Raw genomic sequence first — 12,808 nt, 5'->3', positions numbered from 1 at the left:
GGCCGAAACAGCACGGCACACGCGGTCGTTATCTGGGGGAAGACCCACGGTGGGTCACAGAGTCAGCTTAGCGGCTGTGGACCCACCATTGAAAACCGAACCGTGCTTCACGAGGGTAAGTGCGGCATGTGAAACCATCATAGAAACATACGTTCTGTGAAACCAGCATGACTTGATATCAAAACCAGATAAAGATGTTACAGGAATATAAAACCACAGAGCAATGTCTGATGAACAAACGTGCAAAAATCCTTAATAGAATCTTAGCAAATTGAATGCAACAAGATCTTTAAAAAAGAGTGATACATCACAACCAAGTGGGGATTACTCCAGCGACACAAGTTTCGTTCACATTCGAAAATCAACCAACATAATGTACCGTGTTAATGGCCAAAAAGGGGCGCCTGGGTGGCTCGGTCGGTGAAGCATCTGACTCTTGGTTTCGGCTCGGGTCGTGATCTCACGGTTCATGGATTCGAGCCCCCCTTCGCTGTGCTGACAGCACGGAGGCTGCTTGGGATTCTCTGTCTCTGCCCCAACCCCGCTTGCATGAGTGCGCTCTCTCTCTCTCTCTCTCTCTCTCTCTCTTTCAAAATAAACACACTTTAAAAAGACCACAAAGAAAAAAAAAGTATGATAAACTCAAAATTGCAACAAGAAAAAAGAACGTGTTTGACAAATCTAACATCCATTTCTGAGAAAAACTGCAAAGCACGAATGGAAGGGAACTTCCTCAACCTGATAAAGGGCATCTGGGAAGTAACCACAGCGAGCATCATACTTAACAGCACAAGACTGAATGTTTTCCCCAGGTTAGGAAAAGGGCAAAGATCTCCACCATCACCACGTCTGTCTGACATCACACTGGAGTCTCTATGCAATACGACGAGCAGGAGAAAAGAATTCACGAGGAGACAAAAGTGCAGCGTCTTTCTTTGCAGACAGTATGATCTATGTAGAAAATCCTATGGAACCTGGAAAAAAGCTAACAAGTGACTTCGGCAAGGTCACAGAAAAGAACAGCACACACATATCGCTGTCTTCCCATACACCGGCAGTGGACGTGTATATGCTGCAGTTAAAATACGATACGTTTACCACCACTCAAAATACGCCAAGGTCTGAACTTAACAAAACGTGCATCTGACACGTATGTCGGGTATCATACTGAACATCTTCCCTAAAAATCCTCGGTGCTCCGCCTGTCCCTCCCCTCCCCGCCCCTCAAGAAGCCACTGACTTCTCCGTTTCCACGATTTTGCTTTTCCCAGAATGTCATACGGTTGGAATCACACAGTGTGTAGCCTTTTCTGACTGGCTTCTTTCTCTTGGTAATATGCGATTAAGTTTCCTGCATGTGTCCCCAGGGCCTTGGGAGCTCATTTCTTTTTAGCCCTGAATAATATTCTGCTGTCTGGGTGGTCCACACCCACCGAGGGCATCTTGGCTGCTTCGAGTTTGGGCGATTGCGAATAAAGCTGCCATAAACATCCGTGTGCGGGTTCTCGTGTGGACGGAAGTTTTCTACTTCTTTGGGTAACTGCCAAGGACATGGTTGTGGATCGTGCGGTAAGAGTATGTTTACTTTTGTGAGAAATCACCACGCTGCCTTCCAGAGCGGCCTCGCCATTCCGCGTTCCCGCCGGCCAGGGTGAGCGCTCCTGCCGCCCACGCCCTCGCCAGCGTCTGGGGTCAGAGTTCTGGGTTTGGGCCCTTCTGAGAGAAGTACTTGGCGGCCTTTGGAAGACTCCGTCACGGCGCCAGCCGGGTGGCGGGAGAAGCTTGCAGGGCTGGGGCGCTGCCTCTCAGGACGCACGCTCGGGGTCAGCAACAACTTATGATGCTCTCTCTCCACCGCCGGGATTCGTGGGTCTGGGAACCAAGGGCTGGAAACGGGGTGGCGCCTCTCGCCGTTACCTCTGCCGATCCACTAGCTGGATCTTTGCTGCCCGTTCCTGCCACTTCTGGTTCTAGAAGAGTCAGTTCAAAGGGAAGAGAGCTTCCTCTAGAGGACGCAGTGATGGTCTCGCGGGGCTGGCGGCGGGGACGGCCACCTGGCCGCTTCGGCCCCTCCATGCCAGTGAACGAACGGGCAAAGGAGGGAGACTGCCCTGGCCGGGGGTGACCCGGCCTCCTAGCAAGGGCAGTGAGGCTGCTACTTGTCAGTGAGGGTCAGGAGAACACGCCTGAGATGCTGGAGCGTTCCTGGGGCCACCTCTCGGTAACCCCCAAGTCCTGTGATTGAATCAGTGAAGCCACCACGAGGCAATTCAGGCGGGATCGCCGATAGTTCGGGCCTGAAGGAAGGACGCTCTGGGGCACCCACCAGGCAGGGAGTCTAGACCGGCTGAGGAGCTCCAGGACCAAGGGAGCGTGGACTGGATGGCGAGGAAGCCAAGAGACCCTGGTTACGGCCGCATGGCCCACTGCAGAGGTGACCACCCCAGGAGGGTCCCTTCCTGCTTCGGAGATAACATCCGTGTGTGTGCTTATTAACCGCATACTCTTTTTTCTTCTGCCCTCTTGACCCTCTTGTCTAACATCGGGTGTGTTGAGAGCGGCTGACCTCATCCCGAGCTCCAGGTGGGAGTGTGGGCCGGTGGAGAACACCGAACTTGAACTTCGCCAGGGCAAGGAGGGACTGTCTCCTCCTGGGAGTGGGCGTATTTCCGGGATAGCTGCACCCAGTTAGGTGGGAGCACCACTCTGCCATTGTGTTTGTTTAGAGTGTATGGTTTATTTGTTTTTATTAAAAAAATTTTTTTGAATGATTATTTACTTTTGAGAGAGAGAGGGGGAAAGACGGAGTAGGAGTGGGGGAGGGGCAGAGAGAGAGGGAGACCCAGAATCCGAAGCAGGCTCCAGGCTCCGAGCTGTCAGCACAGCGCCCGACGCGGGGCTCGAACTCACGAACCGCGAGATCATGACCTGAGCCAAAGTCGGATGCGTAACCGACTGAGCCACCCAGGCACCCTTGGAACTTAAGGTTTAAAAGGCGGCTTTGAGCAGGCTTGGGGGCCAGTCTGGGGGCTGTGCTGGGGGCCGGGCTGGCGGAGCAGGAGGCCCTCTCCTGCATATTCCCAGTTCGGGGGGTCACCAGAGGCACTTGTACGTGAGATCCAGACACCGGAAGAGAAGCCCCCGCCGGCTGCTTTGTAGCACCGAGGGGTCTTGTGCGTGGCGGCTCACGTGGCTGGCGTGGGCTGTGGCTGGGCTACGTGAGCCACGAAAACACACCAGCACACGTGTCTCTCTCACTCCTCCCACCTTGGAGGCGAGGGCATCCTGCCAGAGAAGCCGGAACGACAGACGACCCCTTGCCCCGGCCTGACCTTGCTTCCCCTTGCCTCTGCCTGTCTCGCTGACTTGGAGCTCTGGCCTGCGGGGCGCGGACCACAGGCTGCCCACAGCGTCACCCTGCGGCCACGGCAGGCAGGGTAGGTGCCATGAGGAGCCTCCCTGATGCCTGTCTGTCTGTCCATCCTGTACCCCTGTCTTCAGGGTCCTCTGTGCCCGGGATGACCCACGCAAGAAGAGATCATGAAGAAGCGAGTTGCGCCCACGGCACTCGCAGTCAGGAAGCTGTTTGCCGAGCGTCGCGTTGTCGCTGTGCTTTGTGAGCTTTGTTCGCTCCTCAAGGTGGACGAGGACTGAGGGAATCTGATAAACCTTTGTTACAGGTGTGAGTTTCATTAGCCACTTAGGAGGCTTTTATGAAGTATCTTTGTAATTGATATCTAAGTATTTGGAAATTTACTTTTTTAAGTTTCTTTGTTTTGACGTACACACACACAGGGAGTACGTGGACAGGGGCGGGGCAGAGAGGGAATCCCAAGCAGGCTCCACGCTGTCAGCCTAGAGCCCCACGCAAGGCTGGATCTCACGAACCTCGAGATGGTGACCCGGGCTGAAATCAAGAGTCGGACGCTCAACCAAGTGGGGCGTTCTGCTGACGGAGCCATCCAGGCGCCCCTGGAAATTTAATTATTATTAAATGCTGATTATAAGGACGTTAAATATTTAATTTCGAGTTTAAATATTTATGTAAGAAACATCGTTCCCTAGATTTGTAAGACAAAGAAATGGGACGGGGAACAAAATGTGAGTTTCCCTCTGCTTGCCAAAAGATTTCTCAGCTATCAAAGTATTGATTAATCAGACGCACGCACGCGCGCGCACGCAGAAGGAAAGACAAACCAGGGGAAAGTTCTAGGCAACTGCTTCGAACTTGCGAGAAATGAGAGTGAGCACGGGCTGGCAGAAGCCAGAGCTTCGTGCTGCCCTGGTCGGGGGCAAGGTGACGGGCATCAGGAGCGGTAGCGGGGACAGACGGTCTCCAGTGACAGCCTGCAAAATCCCAACACGGCGAAAGCAGCCAGGGGTAGACCAAGTCCCTTCCGGAGAAATTCGGGGGAGGAGTTCCAGGAAAAGGGGCAGGACAAGGAGGCGGGATCCGCAGGGCAGGACAGACAAGGGGTCATCCAGCTGCGTGGCAGAGACAGAACGAAGGAAGTGGCAGAGGAAAGACCCCAGGCCCAGGTCAGAGGGCGCCCCCCCCCCGTTCTGTTTTTTTAAAGAAGAAGAGATGTTCATTTATTGCTGTATAATTACAGATACGTGGGGGGTCTTTTCTGAAATCAAAGGCGAGTCACTGCAGGAAGTAAGGCTTTGCCGTATTCGGGGCGAACAAAGCCGGACTGCTGCAGAATCACCTCCGGAGTTGAGCTCCTTTCTTTTTGTCCCTGATGTGTGCGCACATGCATGGGTGTGAGTGTGCGTGAGTGTGCATGTGCACACGTGTGCGCTTACATGGGTGTGCGGGACTGGGTGCACGTGCGTGTGTGTGTGTGTGTGTGTGTGTACAAGTGCAGCTGCGGGGGGTAGGACTCACCACTGGTTGCTGCCAACGCGACGCCCGGCCTCCACTCCTCGTCTGGGTGACACGGCGTCACTTCCAGTAACCGTCACTCGCTTGGGCATCTTGAGTTTTGGCACTTGGAAACAGCCATGCAGCCAACACCCCACCCCCGTGACTCCCTGGCGCCGCTCCCCAGCGGCGTGCTCCCCTCACCCCAGCCCCATCTATCCCCCGAGTTTTGTCTTATCGCTGTCATGTGATGGGCTGGTGGCCTTCGGTCTGGCTTCTCCCCCTCGCTCGACACAGCAGAGGCCCCCCCACCGCGGCCCGTGCCCGCTCGTGCTCACTTTCACGGCTGGGCTGCGGCTGAGCCCCGGCTGGGACATGCGTGGACAGAGGGGACTTCGGGTGGTCTCCTGGTTTGGGCAGTTAGGAGTAAATCACTGTCGATGTTTGCTTACAGATTTTCGTGTGTGCAGAAGTCTTCCTCCGTGTAGGGCAGTTTCCCACCCTTTGAAAAACGGCGGCTCCCCAAGAAGCCCCTCCAGACTTTTCTCTGCCCCTCGGAGGGCCACAGACCGTTGCAGTAGCTAAGACCTGTACCCCCAGAACCAGCCTTGGCCCCCACGGGGGTGACACTGCCCTGCGGATAACGCATGCTTTGGGGGCATGTGTCCAGCAGGGCGCCTGCTGGGTGGTGTGCAAGGTGACGGAGAAGTCACTGATAGGAACCGGGCACTGCCTGCCTGGCTGTGGCTCCGGCTGCCCTTCCTAGCCGCGGTGCTGACCCCTCCCCTGGTTTTCTGGCAGGCCCGGACTCGTTCCTGTGCAGCTAGGGGTGGCCGTGTGACAGAGCGTGGCGACAAGATATAAGCAAAAGTTTCAACCAGGAGGGCAGATGGGGCAGGGCTGCCCTGCTACGGCTCTGTCTCTCGTGCTGGCTTCCTCCCAGAACAGTGAGATGATGATGTCACGCCTGCAGGGGCAGCCTTCTTGCAACCATCAGGACAAAGTCACAAGCTGAGGACGGGGCTGTCAGTGACACGGAGGCCGCTCTACCCACTGGGACTGGCTGCCTCTAGGTGCGTGTGAAGCACGCAGACGCACGCTAGGTGGTCTCTGTTCATTGGGCTTTTCCTAAATGCGTGTCCTTGGTGATGCACCCCGAACATCAGCAACACGTGCACATAAGAAAGGGGCTGGAAGTACCGCTAGGAAGGCTTGTGTCTGGATGTTTCTGGATGACCACATTCACGGGGAGGGGACGGCAGATCTTCATTTTCTTCACATGCTCCTTTCGTTTCCTACATGCTCCGCGGTTGATGCTTAGGACCTCACGGATCTACAGGGAGCATTCATTCTCTTGAAAGGAGAAGATACAAACCTTGTCAACAATGGGAAAAATACAAAATGACTTAAAAAATTTTTTTTAACATTTATTCATTTTTTGAGACACAGAGCATGAGCAGGGGAGGGGCAGAGAGAGAGGGAGACACAGAATCCGAAGCAGGCTCCAGGCTCCGAGCTGTCGGCACAGAGCCCGACGTGGGGCTAGAACCCACGGGCCGTGAGATCATGACCCGAGCCGAAGTCGGATGCTCAACCGACTGAGCCACCAGGTGCCTCCAAAATGTCTTTTGATCGATATTTGATGCCTTTGGGAATTTCCCAGGACAAAGCAAATTAAAAAAAAAAAAAAAGATACAAGAACGTATAGAATCCCAATTTTGTAAACAAAAGAAAACAGAGGGGAAAAAGATTCAGGGAAGGAGGGCCGCATCCTCAAGCCAGACTCCTCACTATTCGGGTTTCTGGAGACCCACGTGCGGCTCGGGGGTCCCGTTGGCTAAATGGGGTCACAGGCTGGAGGGGTGACGGGGGTGGCAGGCGGCAGGGTGAGGACAGAGCACCCTGGTGCCGTGGAGCATGGGAGACACAGGCTCTGGGGTGAACACAACTGAAGGCAAACATCTGAGCAGTGAGCGTTCGAAGGACTGAGAACTTGAAAACGGGGCCCAGTTTCCCGACGTTCCGGGGACACCCCTCTGACAGCACTGTGCAGGCCTGGGCGCCGTGCCCAGCCTCTTCGGTGTCCCCGGTCAGCTCTGGGTATGGCGGCCCTGCCCCCGGCCAGGTCTGGCCCCTCGCGGTTCCCCGCAAACAGGCCGCCCGCCTCCGTGCGCCTATGTGGGCCATCTCGGCTCAGCGCACCCTTCTGAGGCAACAGCGGCCCGGGGGCCCGGGTGCTGCCCCCTGCGGAACCCTCCTTGGTTGCTCTGTGTCCAGGGGCCCTCCCTGGTTTGCCCTGTGCTGGGCTGGGACACCTGCCAGCCACTGGTGACAGGGCACCCAACAGGACGGGAGCGTCCTCAGGAAGGATGTTCTCTCTGCCTCTGCTCACAGCGGGGCTGGGGACGCGCCTGCTGAGAAAGTGAGCTCCTGGGACACGGGGTGATCGGACTGAGGTCAATTAGGGGGGCAGCTGGGCGCTGAAGTTCCAGGGCGACGCCCACGCCGTGTCCTTTGCCCCGGCAGTGGCCGCGTGTAGGTTTGGGAGCCGTTCCCCTCGCCCTGAAGGCACCGCGTCAGCCTGCCGGCTCGGCCACGGCCACCCACTCCACCCGCGGCACCGGAGCCTGGGCCACGGGCTCCGCCACACCTCCAGGCCACGGCGGCCACGGCACCAGGCACCGCTCGAGCAGGCAGAGCGGTAGGGTGGGTCACCCGACTCAGAGTCGGGGGGGGGGGGGCGGTCGTCGGCACGGGGCAGGGGTGGGCGTGTGCGAGCTCGCGGAGGGGCCCCCCAGCCCCAGACTCCCGACAGGGGAAGTGACACAGGCGCGGCAGAAAACCTTCTGTAGATGTTTATTCTACTTCAAGTAACAAAACCTATGCAGTTCCGTGTTTTAATGTACAGTGATATAATACTTTGTAATATAAAATACAATTTACAGAAATTTCTATCAAGTAAACCTAAAGAAACACACTTGATTTTTACATTTGTGTATTTAAATTAGAAAAATTTGTTTTACGTGTAAAAAACCCTTCGCATCGTATGAGACGTTGGAACTTTCAGCACTCGGCTGCGCTGTCACCTGACGTTTGCTCTGGAATCCCAGTCCCTCCAAATCACTAAGTCCTCCGTGTTCTTACCATTTGTACGTTTGTGCTAGAAAGTGAAAAATCTGTAGTGATGTGCGATGGAACAGACTCCAAAGAATGAGTGAAATTCTCTCATCTTACGCTTGCAAAAGTAAGTTTATGAAAATATAAAAAATTATCAAAGTGTATTTGTACAGTCAAATAAATTAGCAAGGTTTCCTCCCTCTCACGCTCCGGAAGTACCTGCAAATACGCCACAGAAGGCAGGCCGCCGTTGCAGCCAACAGCTTCCTGAGTTGCAGCTCTCTAACTACGGTCACTGGTTTCCGTCCCAGACTTCACACGAGTACTGTTCCGCTTTCAGTGACAAAGTCTAAAATGCATCACCGGACAGTGTAACAGTCTGGACCTGGTGCCCTCTCCCTGGGACACAGGAAGGACTGCTCAGAGGGTCGGGTTTCACAAACAAAATGTTCCTGATCGTTCAAGTCCAAGTAACCCCCCCTCCCCCCACCCCCTTTTTAAAGTACACTTAATTGGCTTATCTTCTCACTTTCTTTAGGCTGGTAAAGGTTACACCTTTTTCAATAGATTGCTATTTAAAACGCAACAATTTCTACTTGGACAGATGTTGCTTTCAATCACGTTTTTGAAAAAAAATGTATAAGGCGATATATAAAAACTGAGCAAAACTACGAAATGTTTTGTTTCCTGGTTGAAATTTGCAATTCAAATTTCTTTAGGACAAAAGGAAAATGCATTTGTGGGCTTTTGTGCATCTGACACCCCAGGGAGCGAGCAGAAAGCAGGCCACCGGCCCCCCCCCCCCCCCCAGCACTACACCTGTGACACCTGTGACAACAGCTTCTGGAAACAGAAATACAGGTGAGAGGTCAGCGAAGGTATGGCTCTAGGGTCCACTGAAATTCCCTTAAAAGTTACCAGACTCAAGTTATTGGAAAAGATAACTTTATAATTTGAAAAAGCAATATGCTTCTGTAGACGCTTTCCCATTTCAGTGATTTTAAATGGAAATATTCAGTTCTTAGTTTTTTTTTTTTTTAAAAAGCAACAGAATTGTAAAGATGTGAAATTTTGTAAGAAACCACTATACACAAAATTACAGCAATCGTTGAAGTCCAGAACGTTCTATTCTGCATCGCAGTTCGTAGCTCTCTGCACACCCAGGCGCTCACCGCGCCCCGGCGCTAGGTCTGGGTGGCGGGGGTGGCGGCCCGAGGCGCCTCGGCTTTGGGGTCCCGGGCGCCCTCCTTGCTTTTGCTGCGGTCCTTGCGCTCCCGGCCGTGCTCGCGGGTGCGGTCGCGGCCGCGCTCCCTGCTGCGAGACCTCTCCCGCTCCCGCCGGCGCTCCCGGTCCCGGTTCCGGCTGCGCTCCCGGCTCCGGCCCCATTCGGCCGCCCGCTCCGGCTCCCGCCCTCGGTCCCTGTCGGCGCCGCGCTCCCGACTCCGGTCCCACTCGCGGCCCGGGTCCTTGTCGCGGTGACGGCCCCGCTCGTGGCCCCGGTCCCAGTCCCGCTCCCGGCTCCAGCGCCGCCCCCGCTCCCGCCGACGCTCCTCCAGGGCCCTGCCCGGCCGGCTCTCCGGCGGCGCGGCCTCGGGCTCCTCCAGCGGCTTCTCTTTGGGCCCGGCTTCGAACCGCTCCCTCTGGCGCCCTTCGAAGGCCTGGCTTCTGTACTCGTGGCCCTTGCCCTCGCGGAAGTCGGCCTCGGGGCCCTGCGCGGGCGCCTCGTCCCAGCGCTCCGGCCGGTGCGGCGGCGGGTGGCTGGGCAGCTCCAGCAGCGGCCTGGGGGCCGGCTTCAGCCCCGGGGCCGGCGGGCCCTGGAAGTGGAAGCGGGGCGGTGCGGGCTCGCTCTTCTCGGGGAAGGGCGCCGAGCCTCTCGGCCCGCCGAACGGCAGGGGCGCTGGCGCCCGGGGGCCGGCGAATCTCGGGGGCGAGCTCACCCTCTGCTCCTCGAACTGCTGAGGCTGGATCCCCCTGGGCCCCGGCATGAAGTTCGGTGCCTGGGCTCTGGGTCCTTCGAACTGACCGGGATGTGGCCCCCTCGGGCCCACGAAGTGGCCGGGCGGGGGCCCTCTCTGACCTCCAAACTGAGAGGGAGGGGGACCTCCTCGGGGGCCCTTAAACTGTGACAGAAGAGGCCTCCTCTGGCCTCCGAACTGGAAAGGCGCCGTGCCTCTGCCCGCCATGAAGGGGGCTTGTTCTGGTCCCTCGAACTGAGAGGGGGGGCCGGCCATCTCGTCGTACGGGCCGTCCTGGAACTCCCTCTTCTCCCCGTGGGGGTCCTTCCGGTCTTCGAATTGGGGTGCCGCTCCCCTGGGTCCCCCAAGGTGGGAGGGGGAGGGGCCCCTGCTGTCCCCGTAGGGAGGGGGCCCGTGTGGCCCTGACAACAAGGAAGGAATGGGCCCCTTCTGAGCCCCGAACCTGGCTGGCGGAGGCCCCCGCGGCCCATCGCTATTGGAAACCATACTCTCCTCTGAGAAAGGAGGAACGGACCCCCTGGGTCCTGGGAAACTGGGGCCATGAAGCCCAGACGTTCCGAAAGCACGTGGTGCCGGCTCCCGCTGGCCCTGGGGCACGGGCGGAGGGCCCCCCACCCTCTGTCCAGGTGCCGGGAGAGTGGCGGCCCCCTCGCCGGGTCTGCACTGCGGCTCCCTGTCTCCTTCAGGCTCGACGGTCGGGTGGTCGCTTTTCTCGGCAAACGGAGCGTTCCTCGGATCCTCGTACGGGGACGAGCCGAGCGCTTTGTCCTGAGGGGCACCAGAGAAAGGGTCCCTCCCGCCGGCAGAGGGGAAGCTCTGGGCGTCGCCATGCAAAGGGAAGCCGGGCTGAAAGGCGGCTGCGCCGGGGGGCGTGGGCAGCAGCACCTTGCGGGCAGGTCTGGAGCCCGCCGAGGGGGCGCCGCCGTCCACGGGCGGCGGGACCGGGCTCGCGGGGGGGTGTTCGCGCTTGGGGCCGTCCGGCTTGGCCTGCGGGGCCGACTCTGCACCCTCCTCCCGGGCCGCGGGCGGCCTGGAGCCGGCCTCACCCTCGCCGTGCTCTGCGGCCAGCCGCCGGGCCTGCCGGGGGTCCCGGTTCTGCCGCGGGTCGCAGCCGGGGCCCGCCCCCGCCCCCGCAGGGGCGCCGGGGAGTGCGGACGGGCGGCACGCGACCTGCTGCTCCGGCGGGAACAGCTCGGCCTGGGGCAGGGACTTCGGGGGCGGCGACAGCAGCGCGTCGGCCACGGAGAAGTGCGCCATGGAGGCCCCCACGGCGGCCCTCTGCTGCCGGAGCGCGGCTTCCTGCTCCTCCACCTGCCTCCTCTGCTCCTCAATCTGCTTGTTGAGCTCTTCTATCATCTGCTGCTGCTCGACCAGGGAGGGGGCCGCTCCGGCGGCCGTGGGCTCGCCGGGCCTCTCGGCGGAGCCGCCCTTCCCGTCCGCACACATCCTGTTGGGCAGGTCGTCGATGGCCACCTTGGCCTCTTCCAAGATGGTCTCGTCCTCCGGGTCATAGGCCACCTCCTCCCGCTCGGCCGTCTCTGGGGCCTTGTCCCCATCGGGGCGCCTCCCGCGCTCGAGCTGAGCGTCACAGGCTCTGTCGGGCCCGTACTCCTCTTCGGGGTCATACGGTCTGTCATCTTCCTCGTCCTCCAGAGCTCTGTCTCTTGAGAACTGACCGAACTGCTGGACGATCGGGTCCAGTAAAGGCGCCGCGGGCAGCCCGCTGTCGGCCGTGGCTTTGGGGTCTTGGTGGGAGGCCGGTGTGGACCCCACGGGCTCTCTGGCAGGGGGGTCAAAGGACTTCTTCTTCCCAAAGAGCGTCTGCAGGATGTGTTCCAGGGGTGAGGCTGTCTTCGAGGTGGAGGGGTTGGCGGAGGGAGAGGCCACGGTGACGGCCGCGGTGGCGGGTGAGGACGCCGTGGTAGTGCTCGTGGCTCCTGGTTTGAGCGACGACAGGATTTTCAACACGGACGACGACGCCGGGGCGCTGGGTGGCTCGGGCAGAGGGGGCGGCGGGGGAGGAGTCCCTGGGGGTGTGGTGCTGCCGGCCACGTCCCCGGAGCAGACCTGGAGCTTGGGGGGTTTCTTCTCAGACTGCTGCGGGGCTGCAGGCACTTTGGGATAGACAGAAACCTCCGTTTCTTCTTGGGTCTGAAGTCGGGTCCGCTTCTCCTCTACCTTATCTAATTCTCCAGCACTTGAAGGGCGTTTTATTCTCTGACAGATCACCAACCCGAGGATGATGTTGGGGCGCGGTGACTCAAGACCTGAAAAACAAAACATTTGTGCAGAGTTCAGAATTTAACGTCGGCCTTTATTCTCCAGACGTAAACCCTGTCAAGGGCAGTGATGGGGCACGTTTCAATAGGAAGGAGGAAGAAACTCACTGGCAAAACACAATCGAGTGCTTGAACAGCTTATTGCAAACAAAAGACCCCGGGGCACACCGTCGCCTCCGCCGTCCAGCCCCCACGTCACAGCCACAGAACCCAGGGCCCAGTTCATGAGTCAAGTCATCCCAATGAGCAGAGCCTACGTTACAGATTTAAAGATCAGACGTAATTAAAGCGATGGCATGACGGAGGAGGCCGGCGAGGCCAGTGTGCAAACGTCAGCATCTGCTGACCTGTAAGAAACGAAGCATGTACGCACCAGAATTTTTTTTTTTTTTTAAACAAAATCTTAGCTTTGTTCTTTTACTTGCCTCTCACTACACATCAGAAAGGTAACAGCCCTTCCTGGAACTCACGCACTGCGCTACGTAATTCAAGCTACACGTACGAATACCGAAGGTTCCACCAGGGAGCAGTTCCACGGCTTGTTTGCAACGATCCCCTCAGCACGTGCC

General features: G+C 58.0%; 1 protein-coding gene across 9 annotated transcripts in view; it reads right to left on the bottom strand.

The window, feature by feature from the left end:
- Positions 1–7,706: 7,706 nt before the first annotated feature.
- DIDO1 (death inducer-obliterator 1) overlaps positions 7,707–12,808 on the bottom strand; it is a 50,469-nt gene continuing 45,367 nt past the window's right edge. For all 9 annotated transcript variants that reach the window (XM_042979957.1, XM_042979961.1, XM_042979956.1 and 6 more), the window contains one exon: positions 7,707–12,227. In XM_042979957.1, the coding sequence (XP_042835891.1) occupies positions 9,169–12,227 (3,059 nt within the window). In that variant the 3' untranslated portion in view covers positions 7,707–9,168. The remainder of the gene's footprint in view (positions 12,228–12,808) is intronic.

The sequence above is a fragment of the Panthera tigris genome, chromosome A3 (genome assembly GCF_018350195.1).
Source record: "Panthera tigris isolate Pti1 chromosome A3, P.tigris_Pti1_mat1.1, whole genome shotgun sequence".
NCBI classification, from domain to species: Eukaryota; Metazoa; Chordata; class Mammalia; order Carnivora; family Felidae; genus Panthera; species Panthera tigris.
Note: the sequence above shows the minus strand (reverse complement) of the source record. Positions and strands in the feature narration are given on the sequence as shown.